Source organism: Giraffa tippelskirchi, chromosome 5, assembly GCF_054371585.1.
Source record: "Giraffa tippelskirchi isolate mGirTip1 chromosome 5, T2T-mGirTip1v1.2.pri, whole genome shotgun sequence".
NCBI lineage: Eukaryota > Metazoa > Chordata > Mammalia > Artiodactyla > Giraffidae > Giraffa > Giraffa tippelskirchi.
Window position 1 is genome coordinate 193,412,982 of NC_137279.1, and position 16,363 is coordinate 193,429,344.

At 59.9% G+C, this 16,363-nt stretch overlaps 1 protein-coding gene across 1 annotated transcript in view; it reads left to right on the top strand.

The window, feature by feature from the left end:
- The window catches only part of CROCC2 (ciliary rootlet coiled-coil, rootletin family member 2), a 56,068-nt gene extending 46,709 nt beyond the window's left edge, over positions 1-9,359 (top strand). Inside the window, 5 exon segments of the mRNA XM_081487031.1 lie at positions 3,938-4,215; positions 4,845-4,975; positions 6,403-6,622; positions 8,272-8,451; positions 9,276-9,359. Coding sequence (XP_081343157.1) covers positions 3,938-4,215; positions 4,845-4,975; positions 6,403-6,622; positions 8,272-8,451; positions 9,276-9,359 — 893 coding nt within the window.
- Positions 9,360-16,363: the final 7,004 nt, after the last annotated feature.

Sequence of the window (16,363 nt, forward strand, 5' to 3'; positions counted from 1 at the left end):
CATGGGTCCCCACATGGGTTCCCACATGGGTTCCACTTGGGTGCTGCCAACATCTTCAGGATGTTGTTTACATCTCTCTGCCCACATTCATTTTTCTGCTTGGTCAAGTGTTTAGCAGAGCGTGTGTGCTAAAATCTATCCATATTATGTCCAATTTTTCTAAGAATCCTGGCAATTATCGATTCTCCTATTTTTAGGCCAGTTGGCTCCATCTGCTCTCCATCTTTCGGGAACCCTCAAAGTGCCTGTCTCCAGCTCTGAGGAAAGTTTCCCAGTTTCTGTGACCTGTGGGCCATTGCGGTGGGCGCCGAGGAGGGGTTTCAGGCGCCCCTAAGTCAGCAGAGGCCCCCAGTGCTCCCCACTCCCAGGGAACCTGAGCTGCAGTGTTTCCCGCTGGCCAGGCACTCAGGACTCACGGCCACACAGCCCGCTGCCCACACCACATCCAGGCCAGGTGGCCAGGCTGCCAGCATGAGCTAGAGTGAGGCCTGCCTTTACACAACATCTTTCACTTTCACGGGCTGGATTTTTCCCCTGTTTCACATAAGCCAATGTGTTTGTCAAGAGAAAGTTAATTAAAAACATATTTTTCTAATTAAATGGTAGGCTGTGCTATGCAAACAGTAAGATTCTTGTTTGAGAGCAAACCACCCCCCTGCCCCCTGCCGTTTCCAGGGCTACCCTGGGAATTCAATAGATCAACAACGCAGAACCGAGACCCGAGGTTAGGACACGCGCGAACACAGGCCCCCGGGGGGCCCATAGGCAGCTGGTGGCCCAGCCAGCGGGAGGCGCGGCGGGGGGCCTGGCGCCCGCCCACTGGGAGAGGCCGCCCAAGGTTGTCCTCGGCCCAGAGCCAGGTCACGGCCTCAATGGCTCAGAGGGCTCACAGCAGCCTCCTGGCACCCAGGCGTGCCACGTCCACCAGCTCGCCACACGCCCTCCACACCCTCCACTCTTCCACAGAGAGCTTGCCTCCAGGGCCTGAATCAGGCTTCCATCCAGGTTCTAGAAGCAAATCGGGGAGCGGCTCGGCCTCCTGGGCTGGAGGCGCGGGCCTGTGCTGTGGCTGGAGTGGATTCCTAACGTTTGATCAAGAATGTCTGTGTTCCTTTAGGGTGCCATACTTACCCGAGTTTTTTAATGTGTTACATGTATTTTATTTTCATAAAATGAATTGATGAGCTTTCCATCTTTTTCTATCACCTGGAAGAGTCTTAACAGCCTCAGAGTTAAGCTTTCTTGAAAGGTTGCGTTGAACTTAACTGCAAGCTCCCTGCCGCTCCTGTCATGGTAAATAACCATTTGAATTCCCTCTCCCAACTTTTCCCCCGTTGGTCTGTTTCTCTGTTTCAGTTTTCCATCTCTTCTGGGGTCAGTTTTTGACATTTGGAAGTCACTCATCTCCTATTTTTTAATGCACCACCAGGGAGTCACTCTCATATTTAACCATTTTATGTACATGTGTTGTTGTTGTTGTTCATTCACTAAGTCGTGTCTGACTCTCTGCGACCCCATGGACTGCAACACTACAGGCTTCCCCGTCCATCACCATCTCCCGGAGTTTGCTCAAACTCATGTCCATTGAGTCGGTGATGCCATCCAACCATCTCATCCTCTGTCGTCCCCTTCTCCTCCTGCCTTCAATCTTCCTCAGCATCACGGTCTTTTCCAATGAGTCAGTTCTTCGTATCAGGTAGCCAAAGTATTGGAGCTTTAACTTCAGCATTAGTCCTTCCAATGACTATTCAGAGTTGATTTCCTTTAGGGCGGACTGGTAGTTAGATTTCACTTATATCTGTAGTTACATCTGTTTCTGTCCCTGATGTTAAGAGATTTTTATTTGTTTCTCTTTAACTTGCCAACAGTTCATCTGTTTTATTGGCCTTTTCAAAGAATTAACTTTTATCTCTTTTCTCCTTTTTGTCTAGTTCATTCATTTCCATTTTTATCCCTAATAACATCCTCTTATTGTTGTTGTAACATTTCTGATTTCTTTGACTACGTAAGTGATGTATTTCTGTTTGGGCTTATTCTTTCAATAGTAAAAATATTCAATATTAGCACATTTTCCTTCATCATGGTTTTCAATATGAATTCTTCCCCCCTCCCTTTTTTTTTTAACCAATTTTCTAGGAGTTTCTGTCTTTATTTCTTCTTTCGTTCAAAGGTTATTTATTAATGGGAGAATAATTAAAGCTTGTGTCTCTTCTTGTCACTGTGTCTCATCTTACTGGAGAGAGAGCTGGCTCTGGGCAATTATGAGCTTTCGATCGGCTTCCAGATAGCCCTTTGCTCATGCGCCTGCTCTCTTGGTTGTTGATTTTGGTTGTTGGTTTGTTGGTTCAGTTTTGTCTACTTGTTTGTGGTACATTTGGAGGGAAACTGGACAAGTTGATAGCAGTTTACAGAGAATAGATGTTTGAGATTTTCCAAGGGATTTTGAAAGAGAATAAGAAAATTGACTGTAACAGTAGTGTGGTCAAGGCAGCAGAGGTTGGCGTGAGGGTGGACAAAGAGGCAAGCAGTGCAGACTCTGGAAGCTTCCAGCTGCCAGTAACCCACAACGGACCTGGCCTCCTGTCCGGGCTGCTGAGGCCCACTGTGTAAAGAGAAGGGCTCTGGTCCCTCACACGTGAGCACTTCCCAGTGATGGTTCTGTCCCAGGACTGGCCAGAGGGCTCCGGGCTCCCAGAGGGCAGGCCCAGGCAGCTGTACCTGCCGCCCATGGCCACTCACACCGGACGCTGGCCAACCAATGAACAGACCGATCCATGTCACCAGTGGATGAGAAGGTTGAGGACCTGGGTCCAAGAGCTCAGGGGACGGGCTGGGGGTGGCAGCAGGCTCTGCTCCTGTGCCACAGGCCAGGTGACAAGCGTTACCCCCGCCTGCAATGCTGGTGCCTGAGGTGTTTCCGTCTCTATGACCCTCATGTTCCGGCAGCCCTCATACAAGGGGGTGCCCACAGTTCTGCCATCCTTCCCTTGGTCCTGACAGGAACCCCATGAGATCATATCACACTGGGCCACAGAAGGGAAACCAAGGCTGGGAGGTAGTCCAAGGGTGCCCAAGGAGCCCCAGCCCCTTCCTCAAACCCAGGAGCTACCGGAGCCAGCCGTCAAAGCCTGGGCAGGAGGGCTGGGCGGCGTGCCTGCCTGCAGCTGCACCCCACTCTGAGCACTGCGGGCTGGTGAGGCTGCCTAGGCCAGCCCCCACCTGTCTCAGGATCAGGGCTCAGAACCAAAGCAACCCAAGGAGGAGACCGACTCTGGGACACAGGGTGACGTTCATGAAGGGTGCCCGTGCCGTTAGCACTGCAGTCATTCCAGTTACTGAATCCTGTACAAGCCGCGTCAGCACAAGAGCAGCATAATGCTCCACAGGAGTGCCTGGGCCTCCTTAAAAGACCGTGAAATGGTTAAGCCATATTTGAGGGAAACTTCTGCTTTTCTACTGGAAAATGTATACAAACAGAAAATTGTCATTTCCAAAATTACAAAGAACGGTGAAACTTCAATTTTAGGTACAAGCGTTGCACTCCTTCCTTTAGTTAAAGTCCTAAATTGTCAGACCCCAAAAAAATCCATGAAGGGTCACCCCGCCTGCCCCTTCCTCACCCAGCCTAGGAGGGGACCCCAGTCACTGCCCTGCCCTCCCCTGAGCCCATCCTCTTCCCACATTCAGTGAAAACTGACCGGGAAAGGCTGTAAGAGCCCCTTAGTTACCCGGCCCCTTGTGAACCACGAATCTGCTGCCTGAGAACCTGTAACCTGAGGGCTGAGCCTGCTGGGTCGTGGGGGTCCCTGCCTTCAGGCCCCTCTCTGGCTCTGGTCCATGGGTCATGGGGGTCCCTGCCCTCAGGCCCCTCTCTGGCTCTGTGCCCCCCGCAACCCACACCCCTCCCCTCGCCGCTGTCCCATCTCCCCTCCCCCAGCCAGGTTTCTGGAAGGGCTGTCCCCCTCCTGTCCCCAGACCTTCAGCACCCCAACCTCCGCTGCCTCACACACAGAGATCACCAGCAACCTGGTCCCGTCCAGAGGGTCCTTTGGGGCCTGTGATTCCCCGGCCTCTGGAGCATCCCGCACAAAGGGCCCACCTGTCCCTCCCGACCTGCGCCAGCTCGCTGATCCTCCTGGGGCTGCGTCTCCTCTTTCTCTCTGCTCTAAAGTCCATTTGCCACCCCCTCCCAGCCTGAGCCGCCGCGGGCTCCCTGTGAACTATCTCAGGGAGCCCAGTTTGCCTCCCTCGGCCCCTCACCTTGGCCTTCCCGCTCAGCCACCCCCAATAGGACACCATGCGTTCCCAGAGGCCTGGGCCCACTGCGCTGGCTCCAGCCCTGGACACAGGGCGGGGGGTGGGGAGCGGGGAGCTCGTGGCCCTGGGCTGCCAGGTTAGGAAGGCAGAGGGCAGCACCAGGCTTGGGCCGAGGAGGAAGCCCCGGTGTCCCAGGAGCACGCGGCAAGCCCCAAGGAAGTGGGCTGCACGTGGTGGGCACAGGGCCGAGCCACACAGGCCCTGCGAGCTTTCAAGGACTATCGGGGTCTTTATTCCAAGGGCTGGGAGCGGGGCAAGGACGACAGGCATGTCTTCCAAGGCCACTCTGACCTCAGTGGGGAAGTGCCTTGCCCACACCAGGCCAACAAGGCCTGCTTCTAGAACTCTCCCCACCCGAAGTGGCACCAAACTGCCTGAGGGGTGCCCACTGTACTCGACCCGTTCTTGCTTCTTTACACCCCGGCCCCTGCATGTGGTCCAGGCAGACGCCCGGTGCCACTGGGTCCTCTGGAGCACACCTGGGCTGTGCACCCAGGACAGCCTGATTCTGCCTCCCCCAGGAGTAGCTGGTCGCTGCGGCTGGGCCTGGATGGAGCTGGGGGCACAGACAGGGCTTGGGGTGGGGGGCTCTGGAGGAGCCACTCTCCAGTCTGGAGCGCAGGGGCCGGAAGCCTGAGGGCACTCGGGAGCCCCTGCGGCAGGGGAGGGGCCCCAGGGGGCATGGTCCTGCCTTCCTTCGGAATTAGTCCCTCGGTGTGAAGGGACATCCAAGGAGATGCTGGGGGCCGGCGTCAGGCATCCAGCCCCCAGGGGACAGCGGGGGAAACCCAGGCGGGAGGGGCGGGAGGAGCGCGCAGAGTCGGGGTCCTGAGGTTGGCTGCTCCACTGCGGGCGCCCCGACGAGGACGGAAGGTGGACAGTGGACACGCAGCTTCAGGGAGGATCATGAGCAGGGCCAGGGGCCCAGCCTCAGGCCGGAGCGCCTGGTCCATGCGCCGACTGCGCTCGGTCCAGGCGCTTGGCCGGGGGGCGCAGGGAGCGCGCGGCGCGCGGCACGGAGAGGCGCGTCCTGCGGGAGGGGTGGCCGCGCTGCGCCCCGGGCAGCCCGCCTGCAGGGGGAGCTCGCGGCGCGCCGGGCGCGGCCCCGGGAAGCAGGGAGTGGAGGGGGTGGTCTCCGGAGAGGTCGGGGTGGGGAGACAGGGAATGAGGCGTGTAGGGGCTGGGTCGGGGGAGGCACAGGCTTGGATGGGCTTTTCTGTCTCAACCTGCCAGTGGGGGCTACGCCTGCCCCGAGCCTGTCCGCCTGCCGCCAAGCTCAGCCTCAGCCGGGGGCTGGCAGGTCCCCGGTGGACCTCCCCGCCCCTCCGCAGTGTTACTCCAGCCCCACCTTTGCTGTCCCCGGGAAGCTCTGCAGTCATGGCAATCAACCCCCATCCCACAAGGTTCCCGCGGCGAGAGCGCTAGTGTGGCCCTGGCATGCCACCACCCACCCCTGGAACCGAGTCCCCTGGAGGGGTGTGTCCTGCCGCCCTGATGCCTGGCAGTATGGGCAGAGATGACCAGGTGCAGCCGCTGCCCCTCATGTCGCTGTGCTGGCCCTGGGCGGAGAAGGGAGGGTTTGTCCCTCGTGAAGGTCCAGGTGATGGTGTCCAGCCAGGGCCTCTCAGCGGGGCACAGGGTTCAGTGTTACATGGCTCAACCCCTGGACTTTGCGGGACCCCCGCGGGCCCGGTGGATTCCTGAGCTTGTCAGGGGTCGCTTGCCCCCCAGAGTCCTGCACAGACCGCTTCCACGCTGGGGTGGGACTTGTCTGGGTATCCTGGGCCAAGGGCAGAAGGGCCCGGGCACACAGAGGCCAGGCTTGGCCGTATCAGCACGTAGTTGTGGCCACTGGGATGAGTGAGAAGCTGACCGTGCCTGGGGCTCTCAGACTTGGAAGGACAAAGATGGGGTGGGGGCTGTGTGGACAGGACCACGAAGTGAGGAAGGCTGGCTCAGGGCAGGAGGAGAGGCAGAGGCCGCCACCACAGCAGGGCAGGATAGGGTGTTGGTGAGCAGAACCAGGGATGGGGGGTCCCCACAGGGGCTAATGACTGCCTGCGGCCCCCCGCTGGTGATGACCAGGAGGGTGGGCTCAGGAGCAGACTGGCCCTCGAGCCCCAAGGAGGACAGCGAGGCCCCACCCGCAGGGGGCTGCTGGGCCTGGAGCCTCCAGGAGGACATCTACCCCGCTCGTGTGTCCTCAAGCGTGCATGGACACACGTTCTGGGCCATCCCCGATCACCCGGGGCACACTGTCCAGCTGAGGTGGGCTCAGGGACAGGAGGGCATTCTGGAGGGACGGGTCAGTGGGGCGGCAGTGGGAGGCGGGGACCCTGGGGACAGAATTGGGGTTGGGACGGAGGCTTAGGGGCCAGCAGATCAGGACTGTCGCTGAAAGCCAGCGGCCAGCTTGTCCACACAAGGCCACTTGCCTTCCTGCAGAGGAGGGTTGGCCAGCCGGGCCCAGTCAGCAGGACCCGGTGCTGAGCTGGGGAAGTCGAGGGCTCCGTGGCCGCTCAGGGTGGGCGGTCTGGGGGGGCCAGGGGGCCCAGATGGCACCAGCCCGGGCAGCAGCCCTGGAGCCCGGGGGGGAGGGGAGGAGCAGCTAATGAGTTCCAGGAGGTCAGCTGTGAGGGGCCCGAAGCCCATAAACCCTTTACTGGTGTCTCAGGAGGGGAAACCCGGATGCAGCCGTTTATTTATTTTGGATTTCACTTTTCTCTCCTCTTTTTAACTTGCGCATCCAGGAGTGTAACTGGATTTTTAAAGAAACAGGACTTCCTTTTGCAGTGGAGGGGGACCCTTGGCTTCCCTCAGTCCTGAAGAAGAAAGGACCCTTCGCTGCTGTAGCACGGCCCCCAGCCCTCTGCCCTCCAGACCAGCCTGCCTTGTCCCAGGGCCCCCAGAGGCCAGACCTGTCCAGCCTTAGGGCAGGGGGCAGGTCGAGGGAGCTCAGAAGCAGGGACCAGCTGGGTGGCCCCTGACCACTGCCCCACCTGGCCCAGAGCCGGGGTAGTGGAGGCGGGTCCTGGTCGGGGCCCAGGTTCCCGTCCTGCCCCGGTGGCTGACGGCCAGGCCAGGTCTGCCCTGAATGTCAACTGCTTTGTCCAAAGGGACCATCCCCAAAGGGGGCAAAAGGAACCCCTAAACCTTCCCCCAAAGAATGTACGTCCCTTCATGACTGAGCATCTACCCCAGCTCTTCCGTGCCCCTCTGCGGGGCAGGGCAGGGGTGGGGCCAGGAAAGGCTGTGCGCAAGCAGGGCAGTTCCCAGGCAGGCAGACTGTGGGCACAGAGGGCCCGGGGGCTGGAGTGTCTAGGTGGGTGTGGGTCCCAGAAGCTGGGTCTGTCCCACATGTGTGAGCTCACACACAGATGGGACAGACAGGCTGGGCCTCTCCGGTACAGAACAGCGGAGAGACAAAGTCCCAGACAGCGAGGGGCTCTGCCAGGGAGACGCCTCAGCCTCAGGGTTCCATGGGCTCCGCAGGAGTTGGGGGGACAATCAAGGACCTTTAAGCCAGTGCATGGGCCAGAAGAGGGGGCAGTGTGGGAGACACAGGGTCAGGTAGGCCTGCAGGCAGGTCCGGGGGCTGTTCCATGTGTATTGGGTGTGCCTGCGCTTCCCCCACTGACACACCCCCTGTCACCAGACAGGGCATTGGCAAGTAGGGGTGGGGCAAGCCTCAGCTCGTGATGCCTGTGGGACCCACAGTCCAGCCAAGTGGAGAGGAGGACACCATTAAAATAAGCAAGGCTCACTTTGGAGGCCTGTGGGTGAGATTCCAGCCCAGACAAGGCCCAGAGGTCGAATGTGTGTACAAAACCCCCAGCCCACCTGCCGGTCCAGGAGGGGGCCTGGACCCCCCCCAGAGGGAAGCGGGGCCACCTGGACGACCTGGGACTCTGCGCAGCCCAGGGTGGACAGTGAGGTGCCTGGGGTTTCCCCCAGGTCCAGATGGTGGAGCTGGAGCAGGCCCACGCCTAGTGACTCCAGGAGCTGGCCGCCTGGCACCAGCGACCCCAGGCCACAGAGACCGAGCGCCTGCACGGGGCCCGACCACAGGCTGCACAGGCCCCAGCATCCCAAGAGAGGGCCCACCAGCGGCAGGCGAAGGTGCTGGAGGGGCAGGTGAGCTGGCAGGGGTGCACAGGGAAGAGGGGGGCCTGTGCCCACCTGGCCTCAGCCTGAGGTCCTCCAGGCCATGCTGGGGCTCCCACTCTGTCCTCCTGTCACCCCACACTCACTGAGGGGCGGAGGCAGGTCACCACCCTCTCCATGCTACCATCGTCTCCCATCAAGAGGGGTGGGGACAGTCCCGCAGTCAGAGGTCGCTGGGTGTGAAGTGTCCAGACACGCCTGGCACACTGCACCATGGTGGCTCCAGAGTCGGGGATGGGTCAGCAGTGTGGGGGGGGATGCGGTGGGCACAAAGCCTTGAGCGGGTAACTCTGCCCCCCCCCCAAGCACACACCTGCATGCGCACACACATGTGGATGTACACACATGCATACACACAGACACACATGTGCTGGTCGGGGCTGCCCCATGGGCTCTGAGCTCTCAGACACCAGGGAGCTGCCTGGTCAAAACCCCCATTTCCCAGACGAGGAACCTGAGACCCGGAAGCCTGTTACCCCTGAGTAGTGTCCCTCCAGGCCACGTGGGCTCAGTTCACCAGCTGAGGAGCACTTTGTTCTCGTCGTGGCTGAGTGGAAGGGGTCCAACCACTGGGGTGGGCGGTCGCCTTGGTCCCAAGGACACAGTGGTAGTGACCCTGATCAGAGGTAGGACCGAGCACCCCGTTGGCTGCTGGCGTGTCTGCCCTTCTGCCTGGAGTTTCTCTGCAGGCACACCCCCCCTCGGGAACTGGGGACCACGGCCTCCCAGTCCTTCCGGTCACGGTGCTCAGCCACGGGGCCCGCCCGCCCTCCTGAGCTCCTGCTCGTCCCCAGGTGGCCGGCCGGAGGGAGCCGCTGGACCGGGACGTGCAGTGGCGGCGAGCCTGCCTCCGCCAGGCCTTCCGGGCCAAGAAGTGAAGCTGGCTCCCGAGCCCGGGTGGCCGGGCCGCCCCAGCCCCGACCGGCGGGCAGCAGAACCGCCGCACAGCGGGGGCCGGAGCTCGAGGGGAGCCCTGGAGTCAGCGGCGCCCTCTGACCCTTGACCACCAAGCCCCCCTGGCCCTCAGGACCCCGGGCTCTGTGGGACGTGGCCCGAGCTCGGGGCCCTGCTCTGTGACACGCCCTCCCCAGCTGCATGGGGCCTCCCTGCGGCCCGCGTCCGACCTGGCACCGCGGCGGGTGTGCTGACCGGGCCAGGCCCCGGCAGGCCAACTTCCGCACCGCGGGCTGCATTCCGTGCCCTCAGCTCTGTAAACACAGGGAAACACGTGGAGAACATTTCCACCAACTGGAGCCAAAAACATAATGTCCTGCAAGGCCCAGCCACCACCTCCCTGCGCCCAGAGGCGGCCCGACTCCGTCTCCAGGAACTGCGGGGCCGTCACGGTGGCAGGTGGCTGCTGGAAGTGACTCAGAGTCCAGTCCCCGTGACTCACTGGCTGCGAGAGCCATTGGGGTGTAAAAGTTAGAGTTGTTAGAGAACCACCCGATTTCCCAGCCCATAAACGCTGGGAAAATTCCTGCGGGAATCCAGCCCTGGTTGCCACGGAGACCGAGGCAGCCATCTTAGGCCGGGCCGGTTCACCTGTTAGCGTTTTTCTCTCTTTTCCCACGAACACGGGTCAGGGTGATCTATTTCCGCTCCAAATGGCCTCTGGTTTCGTAAGTGACGTGTTGACAGCATCTGTGGGTGCCAGCCAGCCCAGGACATTCCTCGAGCACAGGTGCCAGCCGCACCCGGTCCGGGCTCCCGGGGGTGAGAGGGCTGAAGCTGGCGGAGGCCCCCCCGGCATGTGAGCTGTGGCCCAAGCAAGTGACACCAGCCATCTGTCTGCTGCAACACGGACCCAGCCTGTGCAGCAGGCTGTCCTGCCAGAGCCTCCTCTTGGATGGAACTTGGTCATGGGGTGGCCGTATGTTGTAAACTGTGCAAAAGCGGTGCCTAGAGAGAGGTGGCCAAACACGCTCCTTTCCGCCTGTCAGGTCTGTCTGATTATTGGTGGCTGTGTTGAGAAGGATTCTGAAGTTCAGCCCAGGCTCAGAGAGGAAGAGTGTTCAGTTCAGTTCAGTCGCTCAGTCGTGTCCCACTCTTTGCAACCCCGTGGACTGCAGCACACCAGGCTTCCCTGTCTACCACCAACTCCCAGAGTGCAGTGAAGAGTGTGGTGATCCATTAGCAGCGATGCTCCGGGCAAAGGAGGCATTACTGGCGGTAGACACACCCAGACAGTCATGCACTGCAGCGGATGGTTAGACCAAAGAGCAACCCAGAGACACCGCCCCCAGGCCACCGCTGGAGAGTGTCGTACAGACAGGAGGGGAAGGCCATGAGACAGCATGTGACACTCAGGGCCTCTCCCGTTCCTCCCTGGCCTGGCGGCCCAGGGACCTGGCAGTCCGCTCCCTGTGGAGGAAGGACCCCGGGGGCGGTGGGTGGAGAGGAAGGGGCGGGCAGCTGGAGACTGGAGTCGGCGTCCACACTCTCCTCTCTGCGGGGGCCTCTCGGTGCCCCACGTCTGGGGCTGAAGCTCCCTGTGCAGAGGAGGTGCTCAGTGGACGCCCACAGATGAAGGAGAAACATACCCCAGATGCAGGAGGGGTCGGAGAGATCTCTCAGCGCTGACATGCGAGCCACCTGGGGTTGGACCGACGTTCTCCTGGTGATTCCCGGACATGACTTGCCTGGCTGCTCGCCGGAGACCTTACGTGCCTGGGAGCCTCTAGGATTTGTTATATTTCAGTGAAAGTTCAACCAGTGGAGGAGACACTATTTTCACTTGTTCAACATAAAGTTGTAGGAGACAATATTCTTACTTGTTCAACATAAAGTTGTATATTTAGGTAAAAGGATTTTTCTAATGGAAATAAACTGTTTTCTTAAACATTTCCAGTGGTGAGCATGTAGCCTCTGTGTGAAAGTCTGATGGCTGGATGCCTATGTGCGGGTGGACGTGCACCCAGGCCCCAGGCCCCCCCTCAGCTCAGTGGACCGGCTGCCCATCCAGCCCTTCAGTGTCATGACCACACCAGGCAGGCCTCCCCAGGAGCGGGACCCCGCCTGCCCTCCAGGTTCTGTGACCTCCTGACCTCATTCCTGGAGCAGGTAAGGGTCTCCCTGGGATATCACCTTTGTGGAAGCCCCATTGCTCTGGGGAGAAGGAGAAGGAGTTGGGGGTGCAGCCAGCCAGCTTCTGCCACTAGCAGCCCTGCTGGAGCCCCGCCCCCACCCTGCAGGGACTGGCCCGCCTGGCCAGTTCCGGTGCGGGAACGCGCCCCACCTCGGCCGGCACGGGGTCCAGGAGCGTCCCGAGTCCGGCTTGGGGCTCCCCATCTAAATTGCACACACACTCAGGCCCTAAATTAAAATGTCACAGGCCTGTTTGGGAGGCTTAGGTTTCCCGGTCGCAAAACACGAGCCTGCTTGATAAAACGATTTTGGTTTTGATAAATGTGGACTTTCTGTGGCAAAGACAAAGGCACCCTTGAGTCCGGAGGGGAACCTGAAACAGCACATTGCTAAAAAGTATTTCCTGATAATATTTTTAGCACCTGGAAAAAAGAAATTTTTTCTCTTTTTCGCCTGTGGAGTGTGTGTGTGTGTGTGTGTCTGAAATGTAATGCCTAGCGTGGTGGAGCCTCCTGTTAACTCCCAGTCTCCCAAAAGGGACTGCACACGGCCCAGGGTGAGGGCCCTGGAGGGTCAGCAGGCCTGTGCCAGGGAAGCACAGCCTTGCGGAGGTCTGCCTGCCGCTGGCCCCACCCAGACCAGGCGCACCAGCTCTCCGGGTGCGGGGGAGCCCAGGCCTGGGCATCTCACAAAGTGCGGAGAGGATTCCCTTGGGAGGTGGGTTGAGACCCTGTCTGGGCTAGCCGTTCCCACCGAGCCTGGAGAAACAGTCCTTCCTGGGTGCATCTGCTGAACACCATTGTGTGCTCCCTGCCCCCCATAGGCGCCCAGGTGAACCCAAAACTTAGCCCCAAAGTGAGCCTTGGCTAGGGTCCCCGGCATCCCACCCAGAGGAGGAAGTGCAGTGGGGGAGGGGCTCCCGTGCACCCCCTGCAGGAGGTGGGCAGGTCCAGCAGGGGTCGAAGGTCAGCCTGCTCCCTCTCCCTGTCACGGTGGGGCCACCGGCCCTCCCACCTGACGAAACAAACAGGAGCGGGCTTTCCGCTGGGCTCCAAACCCACCGCACCTCTGGCAGACGCTGCCTGGTTCCCACCCAAACCCACACAAGGAAAAGCACATCCTCCTTGGCGCCCACCACAGGGACCAGCCTTCTGGCCCCTCTGCCCTCCGGCGACCCTGTGGAGGCGTGTCCTGCCCCCTCCCGGCCTTTGCCAGTGAGGCTCAGGAGTGATCTTCCTGTCCAAGGAGGGCGAGGCTGCCACACCCCTCCTCTGACCTTGGCTGTGACCTCTGTGCTGCTGGGCTCTGGGCTTCCCCCACCATTCTCCAGCTGAGCCAGCGGGGTGCGGGGTTCACGGAAATGCCTGTGTGTGCCGAGGTGTGCGTGTGTGTATGTGTGTGTGTGTGCCGAGGTGTGCGTGTGTGTATGTGTGTGTATGTGCCAGTGTGTGGGTGTGTGTATGTGTGGCTGTGTGTGCAGTGTGTGTATGTGTGTGTGTGCGTGCCAGTGTGTGGGTGTGTGTGCCAGGGTCTGTTTGTGTGTGCTGGTGTGTGTTTGTGCGCGCTGGGGTCTGTGTGTGTGTGCCAGTGTGTGTATATGTGTGGGGGTGTGTGTGTGTATGTGCGGCTACGTGTGCAGTGTGTTTATGTGTGTGCCAGTGTGTGTGTATGTGTCTGTGTGCCAGGGTCTGTGTGTGTGTGCTGGTGTGTGTATATTGGGTGTGTGTGCCAGTGTGTGTGTGTGTGTGCGTGCGCTGGTGTGTGTGAGTCTGTGCTGGTGTGTGTGTGTGTGTGTGCTGGTGGGGGGGGTGTATATGTATGTGGGTATGTGTGCCGGGGTGCGTGTGTATATGTATATGTGTGTGTGCCAGTGTGCTTGTGTGTCTATGTGTGCCAGGGTGCGTGTGTGTGTGTGTATAAGTGTGTGTGTGCCAGTGTGTGTGGGGGCCAGTGTGTATGTGTGTGTGTGCCGGTATGTGTGTGTATGTGGGTGGGTGTGCCGGGGTGCATGTGTGTATGTATATAAGTGTGTGTGTGCCAGTGTGTGTGTGTGTCAATGTTTATGTGTGTGTGTGCCAGTATGTGTGTGTGTGTGGATGTGTGTGCTGGCGTACATGTGTGTGTATGTACATGTGTGTGTCCCAGCATGTGTGTGTGTGGGTGTGGATGTTTGTGCTGGGGTGTGTGTGTGTGTGTTTGTATGTGTGTGTGCCGGTGTGTGTGTGTGTGTATGTGGGTGGGTATGTTGGGGTGCATGTGTATATATGTGTGTGTGTGATGGTGTGCATGTGTGTGTGCCAGCATGTGTGTGAGTGCTGGTGTGTGTGTGTGCATGCACTGGTGTGTGTGTGTGTGGAGGGGGTATGTGGGTGGGTATGTTGGGGTGCATGTGTATGTATGTGTGTGTGTGATGGTGTGCATGTGTGTGTGCCAGCATGTGTGTGAGTGCTGGTGTGTGTGTGTGCATGCACTGGTGTGTGTGTGTGTGTGTGTGCGTGGGGGTGCATGTACATGTGTATGTATGTGTGTGTGTGTGTGATGGTATATATGTGTGTGTGTGCCAGCATGTGTGTGTATGTGCTGGGGTGCGTGTGTGTGTACATGTGTGTGTGCTGGTGTGTGTATGTGTGTGCTAGGGTGCGTGTGTGTACGTATGTGTGTGTGTATCTGTGTGTGTGGGGTGCATGTACATGTGTATGTATGTATGTGTGTGCGATGGTATGTATGTGTGTGCGTGCCAGCATGTGTGTGTGCTGAGGTGCGTGTGTGTACGTGTGTATGTGCTGTGTGTATTTGTGTGTGTGTGTGCTAGGGTGTGCGTGTGTGTGTACGTGTGTGTGTATGTATCTGTGTATGTGGGGGGTATGGGTGTGTGTGCTGGGGTGCGTGTGTGTGTGTATGTGTGTATGTGCCAGCATGTGTGTGCGTGCTGGTGTGTGTGTGTGTGTGTGCGGGGGTGCATGTACATGTGTATGTATGTATGTGTGTGTGCTGGTGCGTGTGTGTGTGCTAGGGTGCGTGTGTGTGTGTACGTATGTGTGTGTGTGTATCTGTGTGTGTATGTATCTGTGTATTTGGGGGTGTGTGTGGGGGTGTGCTGGGGTGCGTGTGTGTATGTGTGTGTGCGTGTGTGCCAGTGTGTGTGTGTGCTGGTGTGTGTGCATGTGTATCTGTGTATGTGGGGGTGTGTGGGGGTGTGTGTGCTGGGGTGCATGTGTGTGCGTGTGTGCCAGTGTGTGTGTGTGTGTGTGTGCGCTAGGGTGCGTGTGTGTGTGTGTGCCAGTGTGTGTGTGTGCTGGTATGTGTGCATGTGTGTACACACGAGCGTTCCCCCACCCTGGCTCCCGCTGAGAGCCGTGTGAAATTGGGAATCTGTTCCCAGGGCAGATCCTGCAGTTAGATGTCATCTCTGAATTTCTCCCCCAAACGTGTGCAGCCTTGACCTTTCTCATCCTTAGTTTCTTGGAGCCGCAGCTGTCCTGCTGGCCCGGGGGTCTCCAAGGCAGGAGCCTGACCCAGGGCCGGCCCTCACACAGCTGAGCAGGGTGGGGCTACCGTGGAACTGGAGGGATGGTCCCTCTCAGGGTGCTGCCAGCAGGGCGTCAGCCTCAACAGTGGGTGCCTCCTGAAACTCGGCACCCGGCCCTGATAGCAGCCCGGAGGCCATGAACATCACAGGAGTGACGTGTAAACCTGTGACTCTCAGTCATGCGCGTGCACACACAGGACCCCTCCACTAGCTCTTAAAAACCACATTTAGCGTGCCTTGCTCCGACTGCAGAGCAATACATGCTTGTTGAAGACATGTGAGAAGATACAGAGACGCACGCAGCCAAGTGTCAGACCGCCCAGACGGTGAGAGCTGCTGTCCCTGCTGCTCCCCGTCATCCCTGAGCCAAGCACCCTGGCCTCCAGGGGCCCCAGGCCTGGCCTGTGGTCCTGCCTCTGCCCACGCCAGCACCCGCGAGCAGGGAGGGGAAGAGGCGCTGGGTCTCCCCTGCACGGCCGCTCCAGATGCCAGCCCCCGTGGGGACAAACATTCAGGGTCTGATTCTCAGGGCAGCGGGCTGGCGGTGGGAGGAGGGCCGGGGCGGCCGCAGACTGGAGACAGAGAAGCTCAGGTGTGGGCCCTCCAGGTCCTGCCCCTGCCCATGCAGCGTCTCACCCACGGGCCAGCGTGGACCAGCCACCCTGGAAGAGGGCTGCTCCCCCCAGGTTTCGCCCCGGACTCTCCTGCTGTGAGGTTTCCTTAGGTCCCCAGACCACTTCCACCAGGATTCTCCTGACGAGGCCACGCCGGGTGGAAACTCTTCTTCATGCCCTGCATTTGCCCAGGCCAGGTCCTCCCCTCATAAAACCGGATGGCAAGCCTCAGGGCTGGGGGGCAGGGTGGAGCGAGGCCAGCCTCTGGCCACTTCCGGAGGAGCCCATCCAGGCACTGTCAGTCAGGGTGGCCCCTGATCCATGACACTCCGGCAGGAGGGTGGCCAGGTCCCCTGGGGGGCAGGGGCCTGAACAGGCCCCCCGGGGGGGAAACCTGCCCCCCAGGCCCAGTGACTCATGCAGCCTGAGGGTCTGTTCCGGGGCCACTTTGTGGACAAGGCGCTTCCTCTGGGCTGGCCCCACGCGGGCGGCAGGGGACCCACGGAGGGGGAAGGGGTGGGCCGCTCCCCGGGCGCTGGGCGAGGGCTGGGCCCGCCGCCCGGCCTGACGCTTTAAGAGCCGCCTAATTTGCATGGCCCGGCCCCGGCCCCGCCCAGGCCCGAGTGACCGCCCGGCTGGATATTTAAATCGC